The 26914-nt window shown below is 36.7% G+C and overlaps 2 protein-coding genes across 3 annotated transcripts in view; one reads left to right on the forward strand and one right to left on the reverse strand.

Annotated features, from left to right (window-relative positions):
• The window catches only part of NCAPG (non-SMC condensin I complex subunit G), a 57215-nt gene extending 43377 nt beyond the window's left edge, over positions 1-13838 (reverse strand). The window contains exons 1-9 of the mRNA XM_045998473.1: positions 13568-13838; positions 12449-12652; positions 11738-11966; positions 9412-9557; positions 9053-9137; positions 7279-7471; positions 6667-6816; positions 2542-2682; positions 877-1000 (exon numbers count right to left, since the gene is read on the reverse strand). Coding sequence (XP_045854429.1) covers positions 877-1000; positions 2542-2682; positions 6667-6816; positions 7279-7471; positions 9053-9137; positions 9412-9557; positions 11738-11966; positions 12449-12652; positions 13568-13678 — 1383 coding nt within the window. The 5' untranslated portion in view covers positions 13679-13838. The remainder of the gene's footprint in view (positions 1-876; positions 1001-2541; positions 2683-6666; positions 6817-7278; positions 7472-9052; positions 9138-9411; positions 9558-11737; positions 11967-12448; positions 12653-13567) is intronic.
• Positions 13839-13931: 93 nt separating this feature from the next.
• Positions 13932-24427, forward strand: DCAF16 (DDB1 and CUL4 associated factor 16). 2 transcript variants are annotated; one of them, XM_045998028.1, is made up of 2 exons: positions 13932-14113; positions 22911-24427. In XM_045998028.1, the coding sequence occupies exon 2, from the start codon at positions 23539-23541 to the stop codon at positions 24187-24189; it is 651 nt and encodes a 216-aa protein (XP_045853984.1). In that variant the 5' UTR covers positions 13932-14113; positions 22911-23538; the 3' UTR covers positions 24190-24427. The 2 variants fall into 2 exon arrangements, with proteins under 2 accessions (XP_045853984.1, XP_045853983.1); XM_045998027.1 differs by having other exon boundaries at positions 22926-24427.
• The last annotated feature ends 2487 nt before the right edge of the window (positions 24428-26914 follow it).

The raw sequence follows: 26914 nt of genomic DNA on the forward strand, positions 1-26914 counted from the left end.
AGGCACCAAAAACTAAAATTCTCTGTCTACAATCCTCAACTCCCTCCCTAGTTTAGCTCCACAGGAGTTAAATATAGAAAAACAGAATACGCTCTTATTCTTCCTTTGGGTATAGAATGCATAAATAATGCCAGCATAACTAAAGACTTTCCTTTCAGAGCCACTGGGACACAAGAGTTGGCTGATTCAGGAAAAGGTTACATCCATATGAAGGTACTTAAGCAGACTTTGGATAACCACTAACTGGGAATGTTGTATGTTGTAGAAAGAATTTATGTATAAATATGTATAAGAAGGGGTTGGAAAAGACAAACCCTCAATTAATTTGCAATGCAAAGATTATATGAATTTATGAAAAGCACTGATACAGGTCTTTTTGGCTACCCCCGAAAAAATGATACTTGGCAATAGTATAATAATAGATAACACTTAATTCTATATTCACCAAGTACTCGATGAATACTATTTCACTGAACAAGGTAGGTCTTGGTATTCTCATTTTACAGACAAGTAAAAAGGCTAAATTAAATAACTTGCTCAAAGTCACAAAGTCAGAAAGTAGAAGGGATCTGAACCTACGTGTGTCTAACTTAAGCCATCTCTCAAACACCCTAGTGATCAAGACACCTGTCCCCTCTACCCTAACTTGTTATATTTCAAACTGATTCAACAGAATGATAGGAAGAGAAGATGATTTTTCAAATGCATGCGTGGGAGAGAGATTCAGTTTTAAAAACCAAAAATTTAATAGACAAGACTAAGACAAAAAGCAATTGTGAAGATACAGCAAAAAATACTGAAAAGAAAACAAGACAATCCTCAATTTCACTGACCAAAACCTTTTAACCTTTATCAACAATTAAGAAAATTACTTACAATTTGTGTTCTCTTATTATCATCTGTAATGATGCAGAGCAATCTCTCAACAAGAAAAGAAAGTAGGGATACTGGGGTTGTGGGTAGAGTAAGAATCTCCTGTAAAATAGCTAGTAGTCCTTTCCTACATTCAAAAAGAACAATTTTTATTTAACCATGACAGAAACACATTTTATTTCTAACATTTTTTCTGCAGATTTAATTATATTTGTATCAGTTCTTTTTTATCACTATAGGTACAAAATATATGTACAGACTAGGTCAAAAATTCATGTTTTGCAAAAAAATATTTTTTTATAAATGGCCCTACCATCTGTCATAAATCAACATGATGAAATGACAAAATATAGAAGTGAATCAAATTTTCAGATAGTGGGCGCCTGGGTGGCTCAGTGGGTTAAGCCTCTGCCTTTGGCTCCAGTCATGAACTCAGGGTCCTGGGATCGAGTCCCGCACTGGGCTCTCTGCTGGGCAGGGAGCCGGCTTCCTCCTCTCTCTCTCTCTGCTTGCCTCTCTGCCTACTTGTGATCTCTCTGTCAAATAAATAAATAAAATCTTTAAAAAAAAATTTTTCAGATAGTATCGCTAGACCTCTCTGTAATAGAGATTTTTTTTTTTTGACAGACAGACATTACAAGTAGACAGGGAGGCGGCAGAGAGAGAGAGGGAAGCAGGCTCCTCGCTGAGCAGAAAGCCCGACACAGATCCCAGGACCCCGAGATCATGACCTGAGCAGAAGGCAGAGGCTCAACCCCCTGAGCCACCCAGGCACCCCTGTAATAGAGATCTTTAAGAAAAGTCTGCAATTTTCTTGATTTATCCTGAAAAAATTGAATGTATTTCCATATATATGAACATAATGGATACAAACGGCACAGGTAACACCTATATGCATATTTTTGCCCATATACATATATGGGCAAATATATATATATATATATATAGTACAGTACAGTTCCAGAAATACAGTACAGTACTTTACTTTCTCTTCCTTATGATTTTCTTAATAACATTTTTTCTAGCTTACTTTATTATAAGAATATGGCATATAATACATATAGAAAATCATGTTAATCAACTGTTTACATCAATTTTTGTGTTATGCTTATTGGTAAAGCTTTTAGTCAATAAGCTATTAATAATTAGGTTTTTTTTAAAGATTTTGTTTATTTATTTGACAAAAAGAGATCACAAGTAGGCAGAGAGGCAGGCAGAGAAAGAAAGGGAAGCACGCTCCCTGCGAGCAGAGAGGGCTCAATCCCAGGATCCTGAGATCATTACCTGAGCTGAAGGCAGAGGCTTAACCCACTGAGCAACCCAGCCGCCCCAATAATTAGGTTTTTGCGAGGTCAACAGTTTTATGTGGATTTCTGACTCCAAAGAGGTGGGATGGGGAATCAGGGAGTCAATTATATTTATGTATAAGTATATACATATGTGTGTGCATGCATATATACATACACACACACACACATATGTATACACAGAGAGAAAGGTGGTATTTCCTGCTAGTTATTACACGTATAAGAGGAAAAAAGAAAACTCTATTGCATTGTAGAGAGCTAGGTTAAATATAAATATATTTAATCATACTGTAACAAGAATATATTTCAATACAGGATATTAAAAGAGCAAATTAGGACAAGGATTAATATTTAGACATACCTTCCTCCTTCTTCACTTGTATCCAAAGACTTGATAATTAGAATCAACTGTTGACCTATAAATTCTTTTGACATCAAATTTCCAATATAGGAAAAATCATTTTTCTTTTCATCTTTCACAACTGGGATACTCTGAATATAACTAAACAAGCAGAATAAATAAAATGTAAAATCTGTTTAAAAAAAAACATTAAACAGCTCCCCCATGAGGTCAGAAAAGGGTCTTTTTCAGTTCATATAACTTCAACCAAATGGATGTTTATACCATGTTATACTAATTTGACCTAAAGAATAAACTCTATGCAGTTGTTATGAACTGTTGCAAACAAACTTATGGGCTTGAATCAGAAAGAATTTGGAAACTATACTCATTAAAGATTCAAATTTCTTATGGGAAATTTTCAAAAAGCACATATTTATGTCTCTCAAATTGGTAATGTTATTTCAATGTAACCAGTATTCTCAATTAGAGTCTTGGATCCTAAAACTCAATTTTTCTTTTAAAGATTTTTATTTATTGAGAGAGAGAGAGAGATAGTGAGTACAGAGGAAGAGTGAAAGGGAGAAGCAGACTCCCCGCTGAGCAGAGAGCCCAATGCGGGACTGTACCCCAGGACCCGGAGATCACCACTTAAACCAAAGAAAAATGCTTAACCAACTCAGCCACCAGGTACCCGGCTTTTTTTTTTTTTTTTTCAAAGATTTTTTTATTTGACAGAAGCAAGGAGAGCAGCAGGCAGAGGCAGAAGGAGAAGCAGGTTCCCACTGAGCAAGGAGCCCAACATGGGGGTAGATCGCTGGATCCCAGGATCCTGGGATCATTACCTGGGCCAAAGACAGACGCTCAACCAACTAAGCCACCCAAGCACCCCTAAAAACCCAATTTTTCATAAAGAGCTAGTCTTCACTCATCATCCCTAACTGACCGTTATTCTTTTGCTTAAAAGAAAAGTAATAATTAATACTAATTATGCAAGTAATCCAGGAATGCAATGACCTTTTAAAAAAAATCAGAAAAATAGAGCTTCATGAATTTGTATTATCCTTACTTAGAGGACCTACTAATATCTGTATTGTTCTTATTTTAGTATAGATATTCCTAAACAAGTACTATCAACTACCCTTTTATTCTTACTATCCTTGCTCAAATTAAGGCCTTTTACAAGCCTCACCTAGATAAAATTCAACAGCCTACCAAAAGGTCTCTCTTTTTGTGTGAACAAGAAAAGGCTACTTAAAGGTAGAATTAGGAGTTTAAGCTTACACAATTAGATGCCTTTAGGCTGAAAGTAAAATGAAAAACAATCCTGATGAAAAATGTCATTTTTAAAATGTCAACTGGACGCCTGGGTGGCTCAGTGGGTTAGGCCTCTGCCTTCAGCTCAGGTCATGATCTCAGGGTCCTCGGATGGAGTCCCACATTGAGCTCTCTGCTCAGCAGGGAGTCCTGCCTCTCTGCCTACTTGTGATCTCTCTGTCAAATAAATAAATACAAATCTTTAATAAATAAGTAAATAAATAAAATGTCAACAAATATCAAGTTATAAAAACTGCAGAACTATGTATGATGAATAAACTGACTCGTCTGTAAAATGATAACCAAGAATAAATAAAAGGTCACAAATCTCTGGCCATGAGATTAGGACTTTCGGTGGTATCAGCACTCTTTGGGTTCTAGTAGAAAACTAAAGGAAAGAAGCTAATAATTATCAAAATCATTAGGTTAGAGTTACTGGTTTCTGACAGGCTATAAAACCTTCACTCATCTTTGTATCCTTCCCTCCCATTTGAGAACTTTACCACTCCAGCTTTAGCACAATGCATAGCATCAATAAATTTTTTTTAAATAATTTTTTAAAATAAGTTCAAAGAGTAGTTATTTCATTAATAGAGTACAAATCTCAAACTGCATAAATACAACTTAAAATGGACCCACCAATTTTAATTACCATGAAATAACTTTTTTAACCATTTTTAAACACATTCATTACAATGAAGAGCCCTCAAGAATAAGAAAGCCTTTTCCTAAAGCTCTCTTTAAGAATTTATACTTAAGGTCACTTTCTAAAACTTGTGTTGGCGTCCCTTTTTCTTCCTCATATTTGGCAAGCCTAATTTAATATCCCTGATTTCTTCCTTTACGAGAATACCTCAGGTAACAGGAAATTGTTTCATATCAGAATTCTGAGTTACCACCTCTTTCTACTACAATATGTCTGAAAATACTTCTCTGAGATTATGAGGAAGTAATTTTTCCATTTAATTTTGTTTCTGTTCCTGAATAAGCTAATCCTATCTAGTGATGTTGTTCCAAAAAGAAAGCCATTCTATTTCTAAGGTATTCTTTCGATAATAATTAAAATATAATTTTCAAAGCTTTCTTCTTTATAAATGAAAAAAAGTTGATTAAGAAGTTACCTATTTCAAAACTCACAGATTAAGTGACAGAGGAATTATAAGAATCCCTGACTTCTCAGAGCCAGGGGAAACAAGCTCCTTACCTACTGATTTCAGTAACTAAGAGTTAATCAGTGAAGCAATCCTTGAGGAGAGGTTCTCCCTCTGTTACTTAAATATTTACTTCCTCATATTTTCTTTACTTTCTATAAGCATTTATTACTTTTATATTAATTCATATTATTAAGCATTGCATCAAGCTCATTTTGGACATACTGCAACATGGCCCAAACAGCGTTATAATGAACACTCTAATTAAATAGTGAAGTCTGAAACAATTACTATTGAAACAGTAGATTCACACATATTTTTTATGATGTATTTATGTATTTTAATACATGTGTATATAAATGTAAAGAAAGAGGTCTGAAAGTGTATATCCTAAATCGTTAACTCAGATAAATGGAACTGAGGAATTAGGAGATGAAAGAAAAAAATCCACATTTTTCTTCTACATATTTCTACATTTGAATTTTGACAAGAATTGCATTCATCTTTGACTTAGTAATCTTAAAGTGAAATGAAAATAATAAAGAAAAAGGTATATCTTGAAAAAACTTTAAAAAACAAAAAGCTAAATAGTGAAAGTTTTAATTAATATTAAACTAGCCACCAAGGTTCACCTTGTCAGTTGGAAAAGTATGGCCCATGCACCAGATACGACCTGCTGCTTATTTTCATACAGCTTTTAAGCTAAGAGTTTTACATTTTAATTTTTTTAAAGATTGATTGATTGATTTGACAGATAGAGATCACAAGTAGGCAAAGAGGCAGGCAGAGAGAGGGGGGAGCAGGCTCCCCGCTGAGCAGAGAGCCCGATCCCAGGACTCTGAGATCATGACCTGAGTGGAAGGCATAGGCTTAAGCCACTGAGCCACCCAGGTGCTCCGAGTTTTACATTTTTAAATGGAAGTTTGTTTACACATGGATGTATACACAAATACATTTGAAAATATATACAGATGTGGGGCACATGGGTGGCTCAGTGGGTTAAATCTCTGCCTTTGGCTCAGGTCATGATCTCAGGGTCCTGGGAGCGAGCCCCGCATCGAGCTCTCTGCTCAGAGGGGAGCCTGCTTCCCCCTCTCTCTCTCTCTATGCCTGCCTCTCTGCCTACTTGAGATCTGTCTCTGTCAAATAAATAAAATCTTTTTTTCTAAAAATGTAAAAAGAAAATATATACAGATGAAAATTATATGAAATTAAAATTTAATGTCCATATAAGTAGAAAAAAAGTTTTACTGGAAAACAGTTACAATCATTCATCACATATTCTCTGGCTGTTTTTGAACCCCCACAGCAGAACTGTCAGTATGACATAGATCTACAGACTAAATAAAATAGCTACTATCTGACCCTCAAAAAAATTTGCCAACCAATTTCAAAGAGTTAACACATCATCATTATCAACTTTATGGAGAAATGTTCATAATCAATCCTAACGGTTTTAAGGAATGTCCCTAAACATATTGACTTTTTACTCTTTCAGTGTACTGTCCAGCACAGAATATTCTTCAGAAAGATTCAATGTACATTCCTATTTATCCCTGCCTAGCCAAAAAATGGTTTTTAATTGACCCCCAATCAAGCATGACTTTGAGAGAGGGGGCTAGAGGGTTAACACATGCAGGAACAAAAGTACAATTCAAACAAAAAGAAAAAATTTTACCTTAGTAAATATTCTGCATATACTATGGGCTCTGGCAGAACCTGCTCCAAAAATTCTTCACCCTCATCTCCTTTCGATTTCACGTATTCACAAAGGACACGCCAATACAAAGCATTTTCAGGAGTCAACATTTCTATTGGAATCAGTTTCCTTCATTGAAAAGGGCGAGAATAAGAAAAAGAATAATCTTAAAGTTAAAAATTTGAATGGAGTATAAAAAATGGGAAATAAAAAGCAGACCTGATTGAAAACTAGCATCCTTTTAATTTGCAAAGTCATTAGCTTATCCACCCACACACAAATGAAAATATTTAGAGAAAAAGAATCAAACAAGCAAGCATACAAGAGGGAAGCATGTTGTTGGACTTTCCATGGTAAGCTAATGCAAAAATGGGGAAAAAAAAGAATGCAGCTAAAGTAGTCTGTGATAAGGTAGTGAGTTCTTATACAAGGAGGATAAAAGAGAAAAGACATCGACCAGAGTAAAGAAAACACAAGTGAGGTAGACAAAAGCTATTGAAACAGTCTGAAGTAATCAGAAAAGGACTAGAAAAAACTAATTGTAAATGCAGAAGTTCCTGAGCATCACATTACAAGTAATGAATAATATACCTGCCATCGTTATTTTTACAGATTTCTGCCAGTTCATTAAGAGGAGTCACTGAAAATAAGGCATTAAGAACAGAGACTGCCACTTCAGAAGAATTTTCCACATCTAACCGATGAAGTAACTCTAATATATTTCCTTCAGTGAAACGTAGCCAGCCTTGGAGAAGATGCTTCTGCACTGCTTGTTTCACAGCATCTGTTAAGTCATTTGAAATATAAGTGAACAGAGGCTCCCTCTAGCTTCCATTTCCTATATTTTGTCTGTATTAATTACCTTTTATCAGATTAATGTTAACATAGAACCAACACTTATAATAAAAATGAGAAGAGACTAAGCACAAAGAAAAATACTGAAGAAAAAACTAAAGGTACAATAATATTGCAAAAGTCACAATGCTGCTCACTTCTAATAAAAATGGAAAAGGCCCAAACCCAAATGATCAACCACTATCACAGCCTACAAAAATATCTGCATTCCTTCTCCTCAGGGTTCACTGACTACAGTGTTAGTCCTAACATTATGATAGCGATTTTATCACCTGATGCCTGACTTCTATTATATGACTGCTATTTGCAGCAGTGAATCATACAAGCATGTATCACCGAACAAACTTTATTCTTAGTTTTTAGTCATCCTCCCAAGTCATTAGTCTGCTGACAATGTTTTAAAACTCAAGTTTTCTTGCTACAGCAAAATTAAGCTATCTTGGTCTTTTCATGGGGCTTGGAAATTTAAAATACATCATTCTCGGGGCGCCTGGGTGGCTCAGGGGATTAAGCCGCTGCCTTCGGCTCAGGTCATGATCTCAGGGTCCTGGGATCGAGCCCCGCATCAGGCTCTCTGCTCTGCGGGGAGCCTGCTTCCTCCTCTCTCTCTGCCTGCCTCTCTGCCTACTTGTGATCTCTCTGTCAAATAAATAAATAAAATCTTAAAAAAAAAAAATAAATAAAATACATCATTCTCATCATTCCTGCAAGCAGAGTCTCTAGTTTTAACAAAGAAAAAAAGGAAAAAACGCGTGCCTGGGTGGCTCAGGTCATCATCTCAGCATCCTGGGATTCAGCTCCACATCCGGCTCTATGCTCGGCAGGGAGCCTGCTTTCCTCCCTGCTTTCTCTGCCTGACTCTTTGCCTACTTGTGATCTCTCTGTCAAATAAATAAATAAAATCTTAAAAAAAAAAAAAAAAAAGGAAAATTACGCTACTCTGATCATTCCTAATTTCTGTTTCCATAGCACGGCACACATTTCTATCAAGATACACACAAAGGGGAGAGTGCCTGGGTGGCTCAGTCCACCCAGGTTAGGTCATATTCCAGGGTCCTGGGATTATGCCCAATGTCAGGCCTTTCCTGCTCAGCCTAAGTGGGAGGTCATCTGCTTCTTTCTCTCTCAAATACCAGAAGAAAAAAAAAAAAAGAAAGGAAAAGAAAAGAAATACACAAAGGGAATAAGGGAATAGATAGCACTTTTTTAGATGAGAGTGAGTTGAAAAGAGTTCCTGCCCTACCTCTGATATAAATTAGCTATACAGCCTTCAGATATAGTTTCTTCATCTGTAAAACACAGGAAATTTTTTTAAAAAACACCGTTCCTGTAACTACCAGGAACTTTAACCCTTTGAAATGTTTTCTACATGATGCAACCAGTTAAAATTTGACAGGCCATGTCAATGACAGGCTTACTTGACACAATTAAGGACACATGCTTTCTAAATCTTCAAAATCCACTACTGCAAAACCTAGTGATGTTTTGTATATACAGAAGTCTATCTTACCTGATCTGTCATTAAGACCTTGTTGAAGGAGCATTACTCTCTGAGCAATGGACATAGCTCTCATATGAACCTTTTCAGCTAAAACCTTAAAGAGATAGTAATGATAATAAGGTGGTCATTAAACTCAACACAGTTTACATATTTCATAACTAGTAATATTTCCATCTAATAACGCAGAATTTCCAAAACAATTTAACATCTGGTAACACATTTAATGTAGTAAGAATCTACCTAAATTATCTCTACTCTCCATCCATAAAAATCTCATAAAAATCCATAAAAATTGAAATCATTACATGCCAAATATTTTTCAAAAGTATTTCAAGAATATGTCTACACAAGTTACTAGGCCTATTTACCTGATAAGCCAGCTTTCTGACAGCCTCCTTTACATCCTTGGTACGCTCCACAATTTTTGCCAAAGTCTTTGCTGATGGTGCAATACATGATAACACTGCACGCCTAACTTCTGAATTTGAATCATTTTCAATCAAAGTAACATATGCTAAAAATAGAGCAATACATTTTAGTACACTAAAGAAATATTATCTATCTAACCACAGTCATAAGATAGCCCACATTTTGATATTTGACAATATGTTTTTTTTTTAAGATTTTATTTATTCATTTGACAGAGATCACAAGTAGGCAGAGAAGCGGGCAGAGAGAAAGAGGAGGAAGCAGGCTCCCCACCGAGCAGAGAGCCCGATGCGGGGCTCGATTCCAGGACTCTGGGATCATGACCTGAGCCAAAGGCAGAGGCTTTAACCCACTGAACCACCCAGGCGCCCCGTTGACAATATGTTTTATAAAGATATTCATTTTGGGGGCACCTGGGTGTCTCAGTTCTTAAGTGTCTGCCTCCAGCTCGGGTCATGATCCCAGGGTCCTGGGATGGAGCCCCACACCAGGCTCCCTGCTTAGCAGGAAGCCTGCTTCTCTCTCTCCCACTCCACCCCCTCCCCCGCTTATGTTCCCTCTCTCAAGTGGTATCTCTCTGTCAAATAAATAAATAAAATCTTAAAAAAAAAAAATCTATTTTTTAGTCTTACACATTTAATTTTAGCAAAAGATTTTTCTCTGCCAACTTCCTTTAAAAAATAGAATAAGAAATTTGTCAATAGACTAGGCACAAAGGCTAAAGCTAAAAACAAAGAACCCTAAAGATCATGGAAAATCATCAATAAGATTATGTCTTTGCTAATCAAGATCTAGAAGAAAAGCTAGCATAGCAGGCAATATATTTTAAAATAATAAGGTTTTGTAAAAAAAAAAAAAAAGTTCTCGTTTCACTCCCTGAAACCAAATCCATTCCCTGTATGTAAATGTTTATTCACCCTTACTTTTCAAATTTTCCCCAGTTTTATACTTAAGTACGTTGACTATTAAACATTTATTTTATACAATATTATGTGTACCATTTGACATCAAAAAATATTAATCAAAACTGACTATAAAGCTAGTAACAAGGACAAAGAGAAAAATGAAAATGTGCCTGAAATGTAGATATGCATATATGGAAAGGTGGAATATGGTATCTTTACAAGCCCAGACGCAGAGAAAAATTTCTTAAACAAAAGAAAGTGCAAATCAAAAAAAAAGAAAAAAAGCACAAGTCATAAAGTCAGAGACTGATTAATTTTGACATAAGTAATTTCTAACAGAAGATATCCCAAAGAGGGTGAAACAAAGAGCCATCTAAAGTTTAAAAAGATCTAAAATTCACACAACTCCAAAATCTCTTTCCAAAATATAGAACTCCAGTAAATCAATAAGACAACAGAAAAATGAGAACACATTAATAGGCATTATATAGAAGAAATACAGCTGACTGTTAAATATATGAAAAGATGCATAAAAAGGATATATATTACACACACAAACAGATAAACAAAAATTTTAAAATCTAACAATACCTAACACTGGAGAGAATATGGATCAATGAATGTTTTTATGCACTGTTACTGGGGTTATTAATTGGTAAACTGTTTTGTAGAACACTTGTATCTTATCTAATAAAGCTGAATGTGCACATATCCTAACGAGTCCACTGTAGGTATATATCCCAGAAAACACTCTTTAACCTGTGCACCAGAAGCCATGATAAGAAGTTCATAGCAACAACACCATTTTTGCAGAGCAAAATAACTGGAAACCAGATGGTCTGTCATTATTAGAAATAATTAACTGTGTTACAATTTATACAACAGAATGCTCTAAGATAGTAAATATATCCACATGGATGAATGTTACAATTATAAATAATTATTGGAAAGTACAGAAAGTATGACTCATATAGGATACAAAAATGACAGGCAAAACTTTTTAAAGATACATGCATGTGGCTAATTGTTTAAACAGACAGACAAGAGAATAATTAACCCAAAATTCAGGATAATCGTTAACTCTGATGGAGAGTGGGTGGGACATAAGGTAGACTTCAAAGGCGCTGATGATGCTCTATTTTTTTAAGTTGGGTGGTGGCTACCTGGGTATTTTTAAAAATCATACATATATTAATATAAATTGTATATATAATTTGGTTATATATAAACTATAAATATGCATATAAATTAAATATATATATATTTGACCTATACTATTCCACGTGGGGGAGGGGAAGCTCTCTAATGAGAATTTAACAAGTCAAGGAAACTGAAAAAGAATTTAGGAAGTTACACATACCATTAACAACAGGACATTCATCATCTTTAGGATCCTGAAGTCGTGAAAGAGCCAGAACTGCCTGTATCCTCACATTTGGAATTTTATCTTTCAATCTAATAAGCATGGCTTCATTAATTTTATCAAACAAATCATCATCGATCTGGGCATTTTCTGGCATACTTCCCAACAGCTTGTTTATGAGCTGGCACACTCTAAACCTAACTGCATTGCTGTTTGCTTCATGAGACTGAAATGGGAAAAAAATTACAATTTATTTACAATCACATATCATTTGAATTTGTTTAGAATTCAGAAACTTACTAAAGTTCTTCATTTCTAAAGTAATTCATTACTCGCAAAGAAACTACAATGCTACCTTTATCCATATGCATACTAAAATTCTCACATACACACAATCCTAAGTATAAGCTAAATTACAAGAGCATACTTCTCTTTGTAGGAATTCTTACTTTACTTCTAAAACAGAAAACTCATTTAAAATGTTGTGAGAACTGGCTAAGAGAGATCATTAAAAACTTAATACTGCAGTTATTTTAAGTCCATTTTTTAATCTTAATGACAGTTCTAGTATTTCCTACAAAAGGCAGGGACTCATTCACAGACATTTTCTCAGTTAATATTTCATTCTCTAAGACATATAAACTCCTATGGCCCTTTTAATATAGCAAAATTTTCTACAATACTTCCCCAAAGTTCCAGTTTTCATACCTTTAAAAGAAAGGTAAACAAATAATTTAAAATGCCACCATCTTCCTCTTCCTCATCATCTTCCATATCTGACTGGTGAAATGAAGTAACAAACTTGGCTGCAAAGTCTATTACTCTCTCCACGGCTGGTTCACGTTTATAGACCACCATAGCATATTTAAGATAATGAACAAACTCCTCATGAAAACCTGTTTTAACATCCATCTGAAAGACAAAAGAGAAACCCTTCACAAGCTGCACTGATACAATCCCTTTTTCCCAACAGTACCGGAAGACTGCTGAAAGCCCTAGTCATAACTCAGAAAAACTAAAATCATTATTTAGTAAACTCTCAGCTCAGTTTCCAAACTATCAAAGGAGGAAAAAAAAAAAAAAAACACAACTGCACAGATTTCTCTCCAGAGAAATGTACTTTTCCAAAGAAAACAAATGTGAATATTGACAGTGAAAGGATTCCTTTGACTCTTAATACCCTTGAATTCTCAATATGCTTGGTGCCAGATTAGTAAAAATAGGCTTCCTCATGAAACAACCCAAAATCAACAATGGCTTTCATATTTTACCACATTTAGCCTTAATTTTACACAGCAATTACCTTTCACATCCTATCTCACATCCTTAAACCCGATTATATTAACTTACAGTTTTTCTTGGACCTCAAAATAATTTATTTTCCCAAAAGTCATTGTTCTATTCTTCTCAAGGCACCACTCAAAAAACAGTAGTTACAGAAATAGAAATATCCGGGTCTTAACGGTTAATTTGTTATTCGGTGATTACATTCAATTTAACTGTGAATACTTTGGCGTTCCTGATGTGGGCGGAGACCTGAGGGACAACAACCGCGGAACCTCCCCGTTCAGGATTCACCCAGTGGCACCACATTTGGCGCCTCGTCGGCCAGGTGCTCGTAAACGTTGCTTTCCAAATTCACAAAGAATTAACAGTTCGCGCTGGAGGCTGCTGGGGAGAGGGGGTGCCCGGGCGACGTCGGGCAGGCCTCCAGACCTCTCCGAACTGGTTCAGAAGGTTGGAGTCCGGAGGGCCACGGGAGACTCCTGGGGGAAGCTGGTCCCATGAGGGCGAGGGGCGGCGGCCGAGACCCCGGGCCGCGCTTACCGTGCGGTAGGTGCGGCTCAGCGCCACCACTAGCTTCGCCTGGTTTTGGTGCGGCTGCTGCGCCAGCTGAAATGCCTCCTTAACCGGCAGCAGCTTCTTCTCCGCCCCCATGGCGGCGGGACCCGGCCGGGACGAGCCTCGTCTGCTGCGGGCTGCAGGGGCCCTACAGAGCGCACAGGTCAAGGGTACAAAATCGCCTCAGGTCCGGGTTAGCCCGCAGCTGAGCGCCCAGGGTGGAGTTACCGCCAGAGCGTTCAAATAACTCCCGCGGGAGAAGGAAATACCGCGAGACTGCCGCGGGAGCGGGAAGAAAGAGGTCCACGTCCCTCAAGTATGGCACTTCGGGCGCATGCGCTTAGGGTCTGCGCGGCGGTTTTCTGAGTGGGAAGTGGCGTTTGTAAGAGGAGGGGGCGTCGGCTTGCCCGGAAGTGGTATCGGCTGCTTGTCGAAGGGCTGTTCTGCCATCCAGGCAGAGGTAGTGGTGCCAGGCCTATCCGGGTCGTGCCCCTGGGCGTGGGGCGAGAAAGAAGAAAGGATCTTCCATGGGTGAGAACAGGGAATCTGCTGAGGGGAACAGTTTCTGCTCCGGCTAAATAGGGGAGCTAGGGATGCCAAGTGTAGGGGTTCGTTTAGAGATCTGTCGAGAGGGGGAGAGGGCGTGCTGGAGGGTGGGCAGCGGCCCGGCTTCCCCTGAGAAAGCAGACGTTCGGATCTGCTGAGGGGGGCGTTACGAGGTCTGCAGATGGAAGCGCGCCTCCGTCATTTTAAACTTTAGGACCGCGGCTGGTGGAGGGTCTACAAAAGGGAGGCAGTCTGGGAAGAGCTGTGAAGAGAGGCATGATTTAATTTAGACCCAGCTTATTCTAAATGCACCAGCTCCCGAGGCCTAGTTTACAGGGGTACATAACGACAATGTATTCAACAAAGGAGAACACGGGATGGTGTTTAGGATAGTGGTAAAGAAAAAGAAATTTGGAATGCCTTCCAGCAGGAACTAGGTCTTTAAACTTAAAAAAAAAAAAAGGAATTATATCAGACAAAAACATCTCAATACTCACAGCCAGCTAAAGAAATAGATTATAAAGCCGCCTGCATACCTTTTTCCAACTGAATTACCTTCTCTCTCCATCATTAACGGCTTTTCTGAAGTCAACTGTTTTATGTATTAGTGACATATGAATAAGTCTCTGAAAAATATACTGTATTGTTTTCATGTTTTCTAACATTATATAAATCGTCATTTGCAAACAAAACAGTCCTTTGCAACTTGCTTTTTTCAATTAGTATTGTTGTTGAGGTTTATTCATATGGATACTTTCATAATAATAACTTACACCTTATTTGCCAGACACTATTCTAAGCACTTTACTTCATTCAGTCCTTAGGAACAACCCCGATAACATAACTTCTAGCTCCTTTTAAGGTGAAGAAACAGAGGCACAGATGGATTTCTGTAGTATTCTGTTCTATGGATATTTGATAATTTATTAACCCATTTTCTTGCTTCATATTATACATACAACACTGTAAGTATCCAAATGCTAAAGTAATGAATATGGTTGCATTTAGGCTGCCTATAATTTCAAATTTTCAAGAGATCTAATTCAGGAAAAGCAAAGAAGTGTGAGTATTTTAGGTTAATCAGCTGGAGCAAAAGCATAGAGGCTGAAAAATTCATGGGATATACTGCTAACATAAGTAGCTAAATGTAGAGTGCCTGGAAAGCTATGGAGAAAGAAAGCTAGAAATGGCATTAATTTATTAGCCAAGTATATCCAGGATATTATTTCAACATGTAATCAACAAATTATTAATGGAATGATTTACATTCTCTTTTTTCCCTACTAAGTCTTTGAAATTCGGTGTTATTTTACACTAGCTCTCTGTGCAGCCACATTTTGGGTGCTCCATAGACATATGGGGCCAGTGACTACATTATTGGATAGTGTGAAACATTATTTTGAAAACCATTGTGTATGCCATTTGTTTTTTATGTAAAATTGGTGAACTAGAAATTAGAACAAACTGACATTTAGAGACATTTTTCTAATTTTGTGGCCTTTAATTGCTCAGCTTTTTTTATTCTTTGGGTCCTTACTACTTGTTCCTCTGACTCTGAAGTTTCTAACAATATTATTTCCTTTACTGTATTTTATTGGGTGATCTCTCCACTAGTGAGAGATGACTTTGTATCATTGTCAGATACTGAAGGATGAGGCATCTGGCCACCAGAGGTCAGCCTAACTATATTGATTAACTTTTTAGGCTTTAGTAACAAGGTTTTGTTTAGTATTTTTTGACCATTGTAATCTGAAAAATAAAAAAGAAAGATGGATCATAAAATGAAAAGGCAACCTTTGCAAAGTATATTTCCCATAAGGAGTTAATATCCAAAATATGTAAGAAACTCCTACAATTTAATAGGTAAAAAGCAAAAACCTAATTAAAAAATGAGCAAGAGACCTGAATAGACATTTTTCCACAAAAGACATACAGCCAGCAAGTATATAAAGAGGTGCTCAACATCACTAATTACCAGAGAAATGCAAATCAAACCTCAGTGAGATATCACCTCACACCTGTTGGGATGACTATTAGCAAAAAATCAAAAGATAACAAGTGTTAGTGAGGATGTGGAGAAAAGAGAACCCTTATACATTTTGGTGGGAATGTAAATTGTCATAGCCATTATATAGAAAACAGTCTGGAGTTTCTTCAAAAAATTAAAAAGAGAAATACCAATGTGATCCAGCAGTCCTATCTAGGTATATAGCCAAAGGAAATGAAATCACTTTCTCAAAAGATGTATCTGCACTTCCATGTTCATTGCAGCATTAGTCACCATAGCCAAGATATGGAAACAACATAAGTGCCCATGAATGGATGAATGGATAAAGAAGATGTGGTTTATATACAATGGAATACTCTTTAGTCTTAAAAAGGAAGGAAATCCTGCTACTTGCTACAGTATGGGTCAGCCTGGAGGATATTCTGCTAAGTGAAATAAGCCAGACCCAGAAAGGCAAATACTGTATAATCCTACTTATATGTGGAATCGAAAAAAGTCAAACTCATCATAACAAAGAGTAGAATGGAGTTATCAGTGGCTTGGGGGATGGAGGAAATTGGGAGATATTGGACAAAGTACAAACTTTGAGTTATAAATTCTGGAAACCTAATGTACAGCCTAGTGACTATAGTTAGTAATAATGTATGTACACCTGAAATTTGCTGAGACTAAATCTCAAGTATTCGCACCACACACAAGAAAATGGTAACTGGGGTGTTGGATGTTATTAGTAACTTATTTGCGATAATCATTTCACGCTATATACATAAAACATCACATTGCACATGTTAAATATATGTAATGTACCTCAATAAAGCTGAAAAAAGGGGCGCCTGGGTGGCTCAGTGGGTTAAAGCCTCTGCCTTTAGCTCAGGTCAGGATCCCAGCATCCTGGGATCGAGGCCCACATCGGGCTCTCTGCTCAGCCAGGAGCCTGCTTCCTCCTCTCTCTCTCTGCCTGCCTCTCTGCCTACTTATGATCTCTATCTGTCAAATGAATAAATAAAATCTTTAAAAAATAAATAAATAAAACTGAAAAAAATGCTAATTAAACATCCTAGTCTCACTGCCCTAAAGCTTACCTGTTTCTTCAGTTTTGCTTTTAGTTTTGTGGGAAAAAACAAGTGATACCAACTATGGGAATAAATTTCTTCCTGTTCTCGGTAAACTTAGTTTAGTTGGAGAAATGACAAAAGTGAAGATTTTTGTAAGGTAAGGCTATGTAGTTCTGAAATTATGGTAGTCATTCTTTAAAGGTAAATTATAGGTAGGAGTAAATGGAATAGATGTGGTTAATTCAGTTTTGATGTGGGAAAATGATACACAAGGAATGTAAAGGAGTTCAGTGATGGGTTCACTCTAGAATTACATATGCCTCCAAAGAGTCTTTGTCTTATTTCTGCTAAAAAAGTTCAGTGGGCATTTTAAAGAGTGCTTTGAGTAACACAGTAACAAGAATAGCTCAATAATAATCTTGCAGGTGGAATCTAGTAAAAATGTAGCAATATTGATTCTGCTTTAAAAATTTTTTCATTTGTCTTTGTGTAACATATTACCCAATCACCTGAATATTATTTGGGAATTTTTGTCTTCATAGAATAAAAATAGAACATGCTTGTATATATAGTTAACTTATAGCAGACCTTTGTCATCTCTCATTTTCTTTCAAAAGACTTACTAAACTGTAATATATGCCAGACATTTTGGGGAACAGAGTTAAGTAAAGAGAATGTGTAGAAACCAGAGAAATAAAGAAATATTCTTTAGGGAATTATTGATCTGAAGCCATACCATATGTTATTAGCACAACTTAGTATGTCTTTGAAACTAGAGATGTTTACTAACTCATTTTGAAAATCAGTCCTACAGAATGGCACAAATGGGATGTTGATATTTTTGTTTTTGCTTTTCACATTTCGAGTTCTGCCTTTAGTATATCTGTGTCGCTATGTATACTTCTAGTATGCTTTTTACAACATTTTGCTTATCCATTCCTCCAGTGATGGAAACCTAAGATGCTTCTAACCATCAAAGATGAAGCTTCAGAGTACATGTTGGTCTTAATGGAGAATTTCTTTACTGTATACACACACACACACACACACACACACACACACACACACACGTATGTATATATGTATACACATACACACGAGTAGAATTGCTGAATCATGAGATGTGCAAAGAGTTTGGCTAAATGGTGCAGCCAGATTTCTCTTCAGAAAAATTACCCCAGGCTATAATATTACCAGCAGTACTGGTTTCTACAGGTCTTGTTCCTTTATCTCCTCACTAACACTTAGCATTGTCTCCAGCTTTCTAATTTTTACCAAGTAGAATAGTGTGATAACTCTTAACTCATCATATGGCTAATGGCCAGTTGATTTTTCTCTTCTGTAAATTGAATATTTTTGTCCTTTGCCCTTTCTTTGTTGAGGTTGCTATCTTTTTATTGTGAATTTGTAGTTAAGTTCTTGGTATCTTTAGTTCAATCCAGAAATAATTAATTTTGATGTAATTGAATCCACCATTTTTTGGTCTTGTGCTTTATTTATTTATTTATTTATTTTTTTCATTTAAAAGTCTCCCTGCAGGATGTCTGGGTGACTCAGTCAGTTGGGCATCCAACTCTTGATTTCCGCTCAGGTTGTGATCTGAAGGTGATGGGATCAAGCCACACATGGGGCTCTGTGCTCAGCATGGAGTCTGCTTGTCCCTCGCCCTCTGCTTCTCCCCCCACACACATTGACACTCTCTTTCTCTATCTCTCTTCCTATATCTAAAATAAGTAAATAAAATCTTAAAATAATAATAAAAATAAAAGTCTTCCTGGCCCCAAGTCATAATGATATTCTATATTCTTGTATTCTTTTAACATCATAGTTTACCATTCTCACTTAGGTCTTTCATCCAACATGAGTCCTCCTTTGTATGTAAAATTATATAGGTATATATACAGTTTGGTTTTTCCTTACGTAATAAGCCTGCTTTACTAATATTTTTTAAAGGTTTTATTTATTTATTTGACAGAGGGAGAGAGTTCACAAGGAGGCAGGGAGGCAGGCAGAGAGAGGAGGAAGCACGCTTCCCACTGAGCAGAGAGCCCAATGCAGGGCTTGATTCCAGGACCCTGAGATCACGACCTGAGCCGAAGGCAGAGGCTTAACCCACTGAGCCACCCAGGCGCCCCAGCTTTACCAATATTATGTACTAAATACTTTCATTCCCCCTTGATTTATGTGCTAACTTTATTTTGTACTACATTCCAAAACTTTATATGGCTGATTTTCTGAGTTTTGTTCTGATTGGACTATTTGTCCCAATACACTAACTACCCTATTTTAATGTCTGTGATTTTTATAATATGTGTTAATGTCTTGTAGGCCAAGAACCCCCTTAATAGTCATTTGTTCCAAGATTTTTAAATCACCTTCTATGTTTTTTATTAGAATTTTACATTTTTCATAGAGGTCTTATATATTATTAAGTAGTTCCTAGATCCGTGAGAAGTTTGGGGCTGGATTTTTTTCTCACTGTGAATATGTAATACATATTTTTAGTTAGTATTGCTTGTGTAGAAGTTAAAAGTTCCTCTCCTGTCACTTAGTAGAGGTATGGCCTTGGGCAGGTAACTTAAACCTCATGTTTAAAATGAGGGACTAAAAGCACCTAAGTGTTGTTAGGAGAATTTTAAAGGAGTTAACATTTGCAGTTCCTAGAATAGTAAGTGGTATATACTATATAATAAGTAATGAATATCCATAGATTAATCTCAAATCCAGAAACTTTGTTGAGCCTTTTTATTAGCTCTAATTGTTGATATGTTAGTTTTTTTTTAATTCGATGACCATATCATTTGTAAATTGTTGCATCTCTTTTCTTCCAGTTCTTACACCTGTCATCTATTCTTTTTTATATTATTCTTATTTTTATAGCATTGATTAGGATTTTTGGTACTGTATCAGACAATATCAGTTATCATGGTTATCCTTATCTCATTGTATTTTTAGACGAAATATATCTAAATTTTCTCCTGTAGGTTATATTTGCTAAAAGTTTTTGGTGATAACTTTTACCAAATCGAGAGGGTAACTTTTCTTCCTAGTTTGGTAAGAATATATTTTTTGTTTGTTTGTTTGTTTGTTTTTAAAGATTTTATTTATTTCACAGAGAGAGATCACAGGTAGGTGGAGAGGGCTGAGCAGAGAGCGCAATGCGGGGCTGATCCCAGGACCCTGAGGCCATGACCTGAGCCAAAGGCAGAGGCCACTGAGCCACCCAGACACACCTTTTGTTTTGTTTTTGAAGGAACTAAGAAAGGTTAAATATATACACTTGATGAAAATAATTTTTTTTGCTTTATTTTCTTATAATGGTGAAATAATTTTATAAATTTTTTGAAGTTGAGATATTCTTCCTTTTCCCTGGGATAAGCTCTATGAAATGGCATATTCTTTTTTTTTTTTTTCCTTTAATCTACTATTAGATTTTGTTAGGTATTATTTGGAATTTTTTGCAGGTGAAATGGGCCTGTACCTTTTTCATTTGGTTCATCTTTAGGTTTAGAATTAATATTTTATTATCTTCATAAAAGGAATTTGTCAGTTTATATGCTTTTTTCTGAAACAACTTAAGTAAGTTAATTTCCTGGAGAGTTTAGTGGAACTCCCTTATAAAACTGTATACAAGTGCTTTTAAAAGGACGTTGGTGCCTTTTCATTTTCTTTTTTTTTTTTTTTAAGATTTTATTTATTTATCCGACAGACAGAGATCACAAGTAGGCAGAGAGGCAGGCAAAGGTGGGGGGTGGGAAGCAGGCTCCCTGCTGGGCAAAGAGCCCAATGCGGGGCTCGATCCCAGGACACTGGGATCATGACCTGAGCGGAAGGCAGAGGCTTTAACCCACTGAGCCACCCAGGTGCCCCGGTGCCTTTTCATTTTCTTAAATGCTTACTGGTTTGTTCTATTCAAGTTATCTACTTCTTCCTATATGAATTTTAGAATTCTCTTCCACAATTAAGCCATTTCATCTAGATTTTCCCATTTAGTATATATTTGTATTTTTTTTTAAGATGTATTTATTTGTCAGAGAAAGAACACAAGCAGCAGGGAACAGCAGACAACGGGAGAAGTAGGCTCCCCACTGAGCAAGGAGCCCAATGCAGGACTTGATCCCAGAATCCTAGTATAATGACCTAAGCCAAAGGAATTCGATGCTTAACCAACTTAGCCACCCAGGCATCCTGTGTTTTTTTATTTTTAATCTCTTTTTTGTCTTTTTGTTTTTAAGTCTCTCGATAAGTTTCACTAGTTTCACTTTTCTTATTCATATTTTCAAAAAACGATCTTTTAGTTTTACCAGTCTTCTTTATTATTCTTGTATGCTATTTCATTTCTGCCTTCATTTCCTTCCTGCTTATTTTGCTCTTGATCTTTTCCATTATTTTGAATTGAATGGTTAACTTGTAGTTACTTAAACTTCCTCATTTCCTCATCATAGTATTCAAAGCTATAATTTTCTTTTAGGTACATGTTTCCCCGTGTCCCACAAATTTTGCCTTGTGTGGTTTATATTATTCGGTTTTAGTATTTGATATCCTTTATAATTTACATTTTTAACCCATGAGTTACTTAACTTCCCAACATAGAATTACTTTTAACTAACCTTTAATACTACTTTTACTCATTTTGCTCAGAGAATTTAGTCTGAATGAAATAGACCCTTCAAAATCTAGTTTTACTTTATAACCTAATACATGATCTGTTTTCATGTGTGTGTATGTGCACTCTCAAATATCTGTTCTGTTTGGTATAGAGTTCTGACTACTGACATAACATCTAAGTGTATTAATATTTTGACTGTTTTCAGGGCTTCTTCTGTCTCCTGCTTATATAGTTCTGTCCATTGTTACTTGAGAAATTTTGAGGATGTGCTTTCAGGATCATAAATGTTTATGATGAGTACTATATAATTTTATTCTGTTCCTTTTACCGGTGTTATTGTCCTTCTTTGTCCCTTAGATCTTTTGACCTAAAATCTTTTTGGTTGGGTATTAAGATTGCTTCTCAGCTTTATTTTGGTCCACAATTGCCTGATAACATCTTTTTTCATTCTTTTACTTTTTACCTTTCTGTGTCTTTTTGCTTTGAAGTATCTTCTGTTGTTTGCATATTATTGAATCTTGTTTTATTTCTTTTAATCCAATCAGAGTGTCTATCTTTTAACCATGAGCTTAACCTGTTTACATTCATTGTAATTGTAATTTCTGCTGTATTAAGAATTATTTTTAAAAAAATGAATTATACCTGGTGAAGAAAAAAAAGAGATTTATCTCTCTTTCTCATATCTGTAGAATATGGTTATATGACCACAACCGTTGGGTCCCAGCAAGAGTCCTAAGCGGCTCTATAGCCAGGACAGGTCCTCTAAAACTAATCCCAACAAACTCATCTAAAGGGTAAAAAGTCCCTTTTACAGCTCTCTGTCTGGAGTTTGGGGCATAAAGGAACTACTTTTACAGAAATAATTTTTGAGGCTAGAACAGTATACTAAAAAACTGACCCATATATGTACCAATAAACAATTAGAATGAACCCAGGTTCTCCTTCCCAGGAGTCATTCCCGGTAGAAAAATCTGCCGAAGAGTAAGACAGAGAGATGGAAAAGCCCAGTAAGTGTTCATGTTCAGCACCCTTGTTCTTAAATACTCCATATAAAGTTAGATGGACAGTAATGTTACCCATTGCTTTCAGGCTTTAATATCATTTCTCTAGTCTTTTCATTCACAGGTTAAAGCTACCTTTCCAGATAGTTCAACAACTAAGTCACCGGTTTCCAAGGGCATTTGCACCACCTCTGGAAAACATCGGATCCGTGTACACCAGATGTCCATGACAACTCATCCCACCGTCTCCCTGCACAAAATTTGCACCACCAGCGGACAACAAAGGCAACCATTGTTTCTTTCTGTTACCAAGTAGATATAATATCCCTACCAACAAAACAGAATACACAAAGTGTCTCCACAGTATCATGACCAATTGAGAACAGGCTAAGAAAATCAGCTTGCCTAGATGAGGACCCCTTCTCTTCTTGGGTAGCCAGGATTTGAAGGAGAGATTCTGACCTGTACCACACCGCTGGTAAGTGACTTAACACTTTTACACACTGAACTGGTCCTGAGAACTGAGATGTCTTCTTTGTAAGTGAAGAATATACAACATAATCTTGAAGAACTGCACAATGTGATAATGAGCCAAAGGCATACTGTGTGTGTGTAATGGACTGACAAGATTAATCTTGCTGAAGGATTTTTCCACCTTTTGTTTCTATTTGCTAGTTTTAGTCAGTATTTTGCTGGCTTAGATTGTTACTTTTTCTAGTTTCTTCTGTTCTAATCTAATGGGTCCCAGAAATCCCTCTCCTGACCCCTTATCAGAATCAGAAAGTGAGGGAGAAGAAAACACTACCTACCTAAATGAGAGTTCTGGGCAAGAGTGGGATTCCTCTGAAGAAGAAGACCCTGTGGTGCCCAACCTCACACCTCTTGAGAGTCTTGCCTGGCAGGTTAAGTGCCTTTTAAAATACTCTACAACTTGGAAACCTTTAAATCCTAATTCCTGGTTATATCATGCTAAACTCTTGGATCCAAGCACACCGGTCCATATACTTCGAGAAATAGGTCTAAGACTCTCCCATTGCTCCCATTGTGTACCCAAACTGGAACCAATTCCTGAATGGCCTCCTCTGGCTTCTTGTGGAGTCCCACCTTTTCAAAAGCCCCTTACAAATGCCAGTCGGCTTTCTAGAGATCATGCCACTCTTAACGGAGCGCTGCAGTTTGCCACCAAACAGCTAAGCCGAACATTGAGTAGGGCCACTCCCATACCTGAATACCTAAAACAGATCCCTAATTCATGTGTTTCTGGTTGTTGCTGTGGCTGGTTAACTAAAACAGTTAAGGAAACAACACGCACAGAACCCATCAACACTACATACTCGTATACTGACTTCCAGAAGGCAGTTAACAAACTCTTAACCACATCACTCTAAAGACCCATTTGTTCTGATCTCTCTCATATTGCTGATTGAGGAAGGAAGTACAAAGTCACACATACCACATTTGAGAAACAAATGCCTTTTCAACCAAACCGTGCCCTGTCCTAACAAGCCCGTAAGTACTACCAAGTATAGTGGTCCCATAACTCAGTATAGAAAATGCATGGTGAGGGGCGCCTGGGTGGCTCAGTGGTTTAGGCCTCTGCCTTCGGCTCAGGTCATGGTCTCAGGGTCCTGGGATCGAGCCCCGCATAGAGCCCCGCATCGGGCTCTCTGCTCCGCGGGGAGCCTGCTTCCTCCTCTCTCTCTGCCTGCCTCTTTGCCTAGTTGTGACCTCTCTCTCTGTCAAATAAATAAATAAAATATTTAAAAAAAAAAAAAAGAAAATGATTAAGAAAATGCATGGTGAGCATGCCCTTTGACAGACCCTGTGGATAAAAAGAGAACTTCAGTAGAAAATTAGACAAAAGGGACCATATTACAAAAGTTAGGTAGACTCTTGTCCACACTCAGTTCCCCCACCAATTTGTTCTGCCTCTCTGAATGAACTCTTGACCAGATGTCTCATTGTGAACAGGAAGGAAGAAGTAGTAGCTCCTTACCTCTTTTGTTTGGCTAACCTTCAGACTAGCCAGTAGGGAAAGAAGGAACTTAGCTACTCCCAATAACACCTCTCTGAGCATACTCTTTTCTAACATTAGTGTCTTTGAGACAGTTGCATGAATTTGAATTCCCTAGACAAAAGAAAATAGTGGGACTATGGATTTATCTCCCAGCTTTTATACAGATAGGCTATATATGGCACCCTTTAGGGTTCCTATTTTGGGAGGAGGGAGTGCAGTTTCAAACCTAGGCTGCATTTCTTCAGGCCTGTTATATAGTACCTGCAGTTATAGTATAAACCTTTATATCATAGGTTCCCACCACGCTGTCTAGCTACATTGGCCTAAAAATTGCAACCAGGGATTAAACAGACACCTGTTCTGAAGGGAATAGGTTTTCCACATCTTGGCATTCAGACTTTAGTCAATAGCACATCACATTTTAAAAGACCAATGGGAAAAGGATTAAGGGCATTTATGCTTTCAATATTAACTGCTAGTGAATTAAAATATTTCATCTGTATAATGTTCTCAGCAGTACTTTATGTCCTGTTTACATCCATTGCAAACTTGTCAGGAAGTCTTTAACTTTAAAGAACTTACCACTATAGTATATCTATCAGAAGTTGGAGTTTTTAGCTTCACTGTTTTTCTATGTAGATCAGCTTCAGATGTTCTTCTAGCTCACAAGGAAGAGAATGTACCCTTGTAAATGAATCTTGATGCATTTATTTAAATGAATGAAAACATAGAAATCATACATAAAAGAAGATGTATGGGACCAATAAATCTTTTCACATGTCTACCATAGAATAAAACCTGTGTGTGTGATCCTGGTTGACTGGGCATAAAGGAATCAGAAAATAGATTGTTAAAGATCCTATATCCTTTCATTTTACTTTTACTTTTTCCTATTCTCCATAATTAAGTGCTGTATATGATGTGGCATCAAAAAAAATGGAAGCATTAATGAAATCACAAATTCTATACATGTATGGCAACTTTAAGGAGAGAGGAGAATGTTTATAATCCAATGAGTATTTCTACTGAGCCTTAGTTCTCATGTCTTAAGGAAAAAAGAGGGACCTGTAGTAGGTAGAAGAAGATAATTGTTAATGGAAAATTACTGAAAAACCATATCATACTGTTAGTGTAACTGAATGTATCAGAAATTGTTCTTATGTATAGATGTTCTGTGAAATTGGATTTTTAAAGTGTTATAAGAACCTGTTCCCTATTTTTTAAGGGGGAGGGGGAAGAGGTAGGGAGGTCTGAAAATTAAAATATATTGATGTTTATGTAACCATAATATGTTCCTTTTTCTGTGTGTGTATATAAAAGTGCCTTGCCATGAAGCGTTTTTGCTGTTCACTCTGAAAGGAAGCCTTTCCCCAGCTCTGCAGCTGAATAAACCAACAGCTTTGTACATGCTGAACAGAGTATAATCATTTGTTCCCAACAAATGAGGTAGACCTTGCTTTTCTTAAAGCATATTCAATATTCACCAAGTGCTGAATAGAGTCAACTGATTAGATAGATCGGTAGATAAAGAAAGAAAGAAAGAGAAAGAAAAAGAATATAGTATTTCTGATAGGAGGTGACTTGGCAGCTCTAGAAAATGAAACATACTTGTAAAAGAAAATGTCAGATATTCAGTCAAGACCTGAATTTGAACCCATCTGTTTGTATATGTTAAATAACTACAGGTTACACAAAATGAGAGATACCTGAAAAAGCCTTAAGCCTTTACTTCTTTTTGTGTGTCATGGACCTGGGGTTAGGGGTAGATTTGCCACTTTCACCCTACCCCCACAAGGGATTAGGAGAAATGACAAATTTACATGTTTTCATAGAAATATTTATCAAAGGAAACAGGATTTCTAAAGCAACAGATACTAATATTATTTAAAGGTATTCTCACGGTGCAGATAGGCAGCCTCTGAAGCAGTCCAGATACCATAATCATGTCTTTTAAACCCATCAGCTTTCCTAAGAGAAGGAAAAAATTGGTACATATCTGATGAGGGACAGATTTAAGTCGCCTTTTGGGGATTATCCTGATGGGACTCCTATCATAAGTATCCATTAAAAAAAAATTTCTCTATGATGAAAATATT

The sequence above is a fragment of the Meles meles genome, chromosome 2 (assembly GCF_922984935.1).
Source record: "Meles meles chromosome 2, mMelMel3.1 paternal haplotype, whole genome shotgun sequence".
In the NCBI taxonomy this organism is placed as follows: Eukaryota; Metazoa; Chordata; class Mammalia; order Carnivora; family Mustelidae; genus Meles; species Meles meles.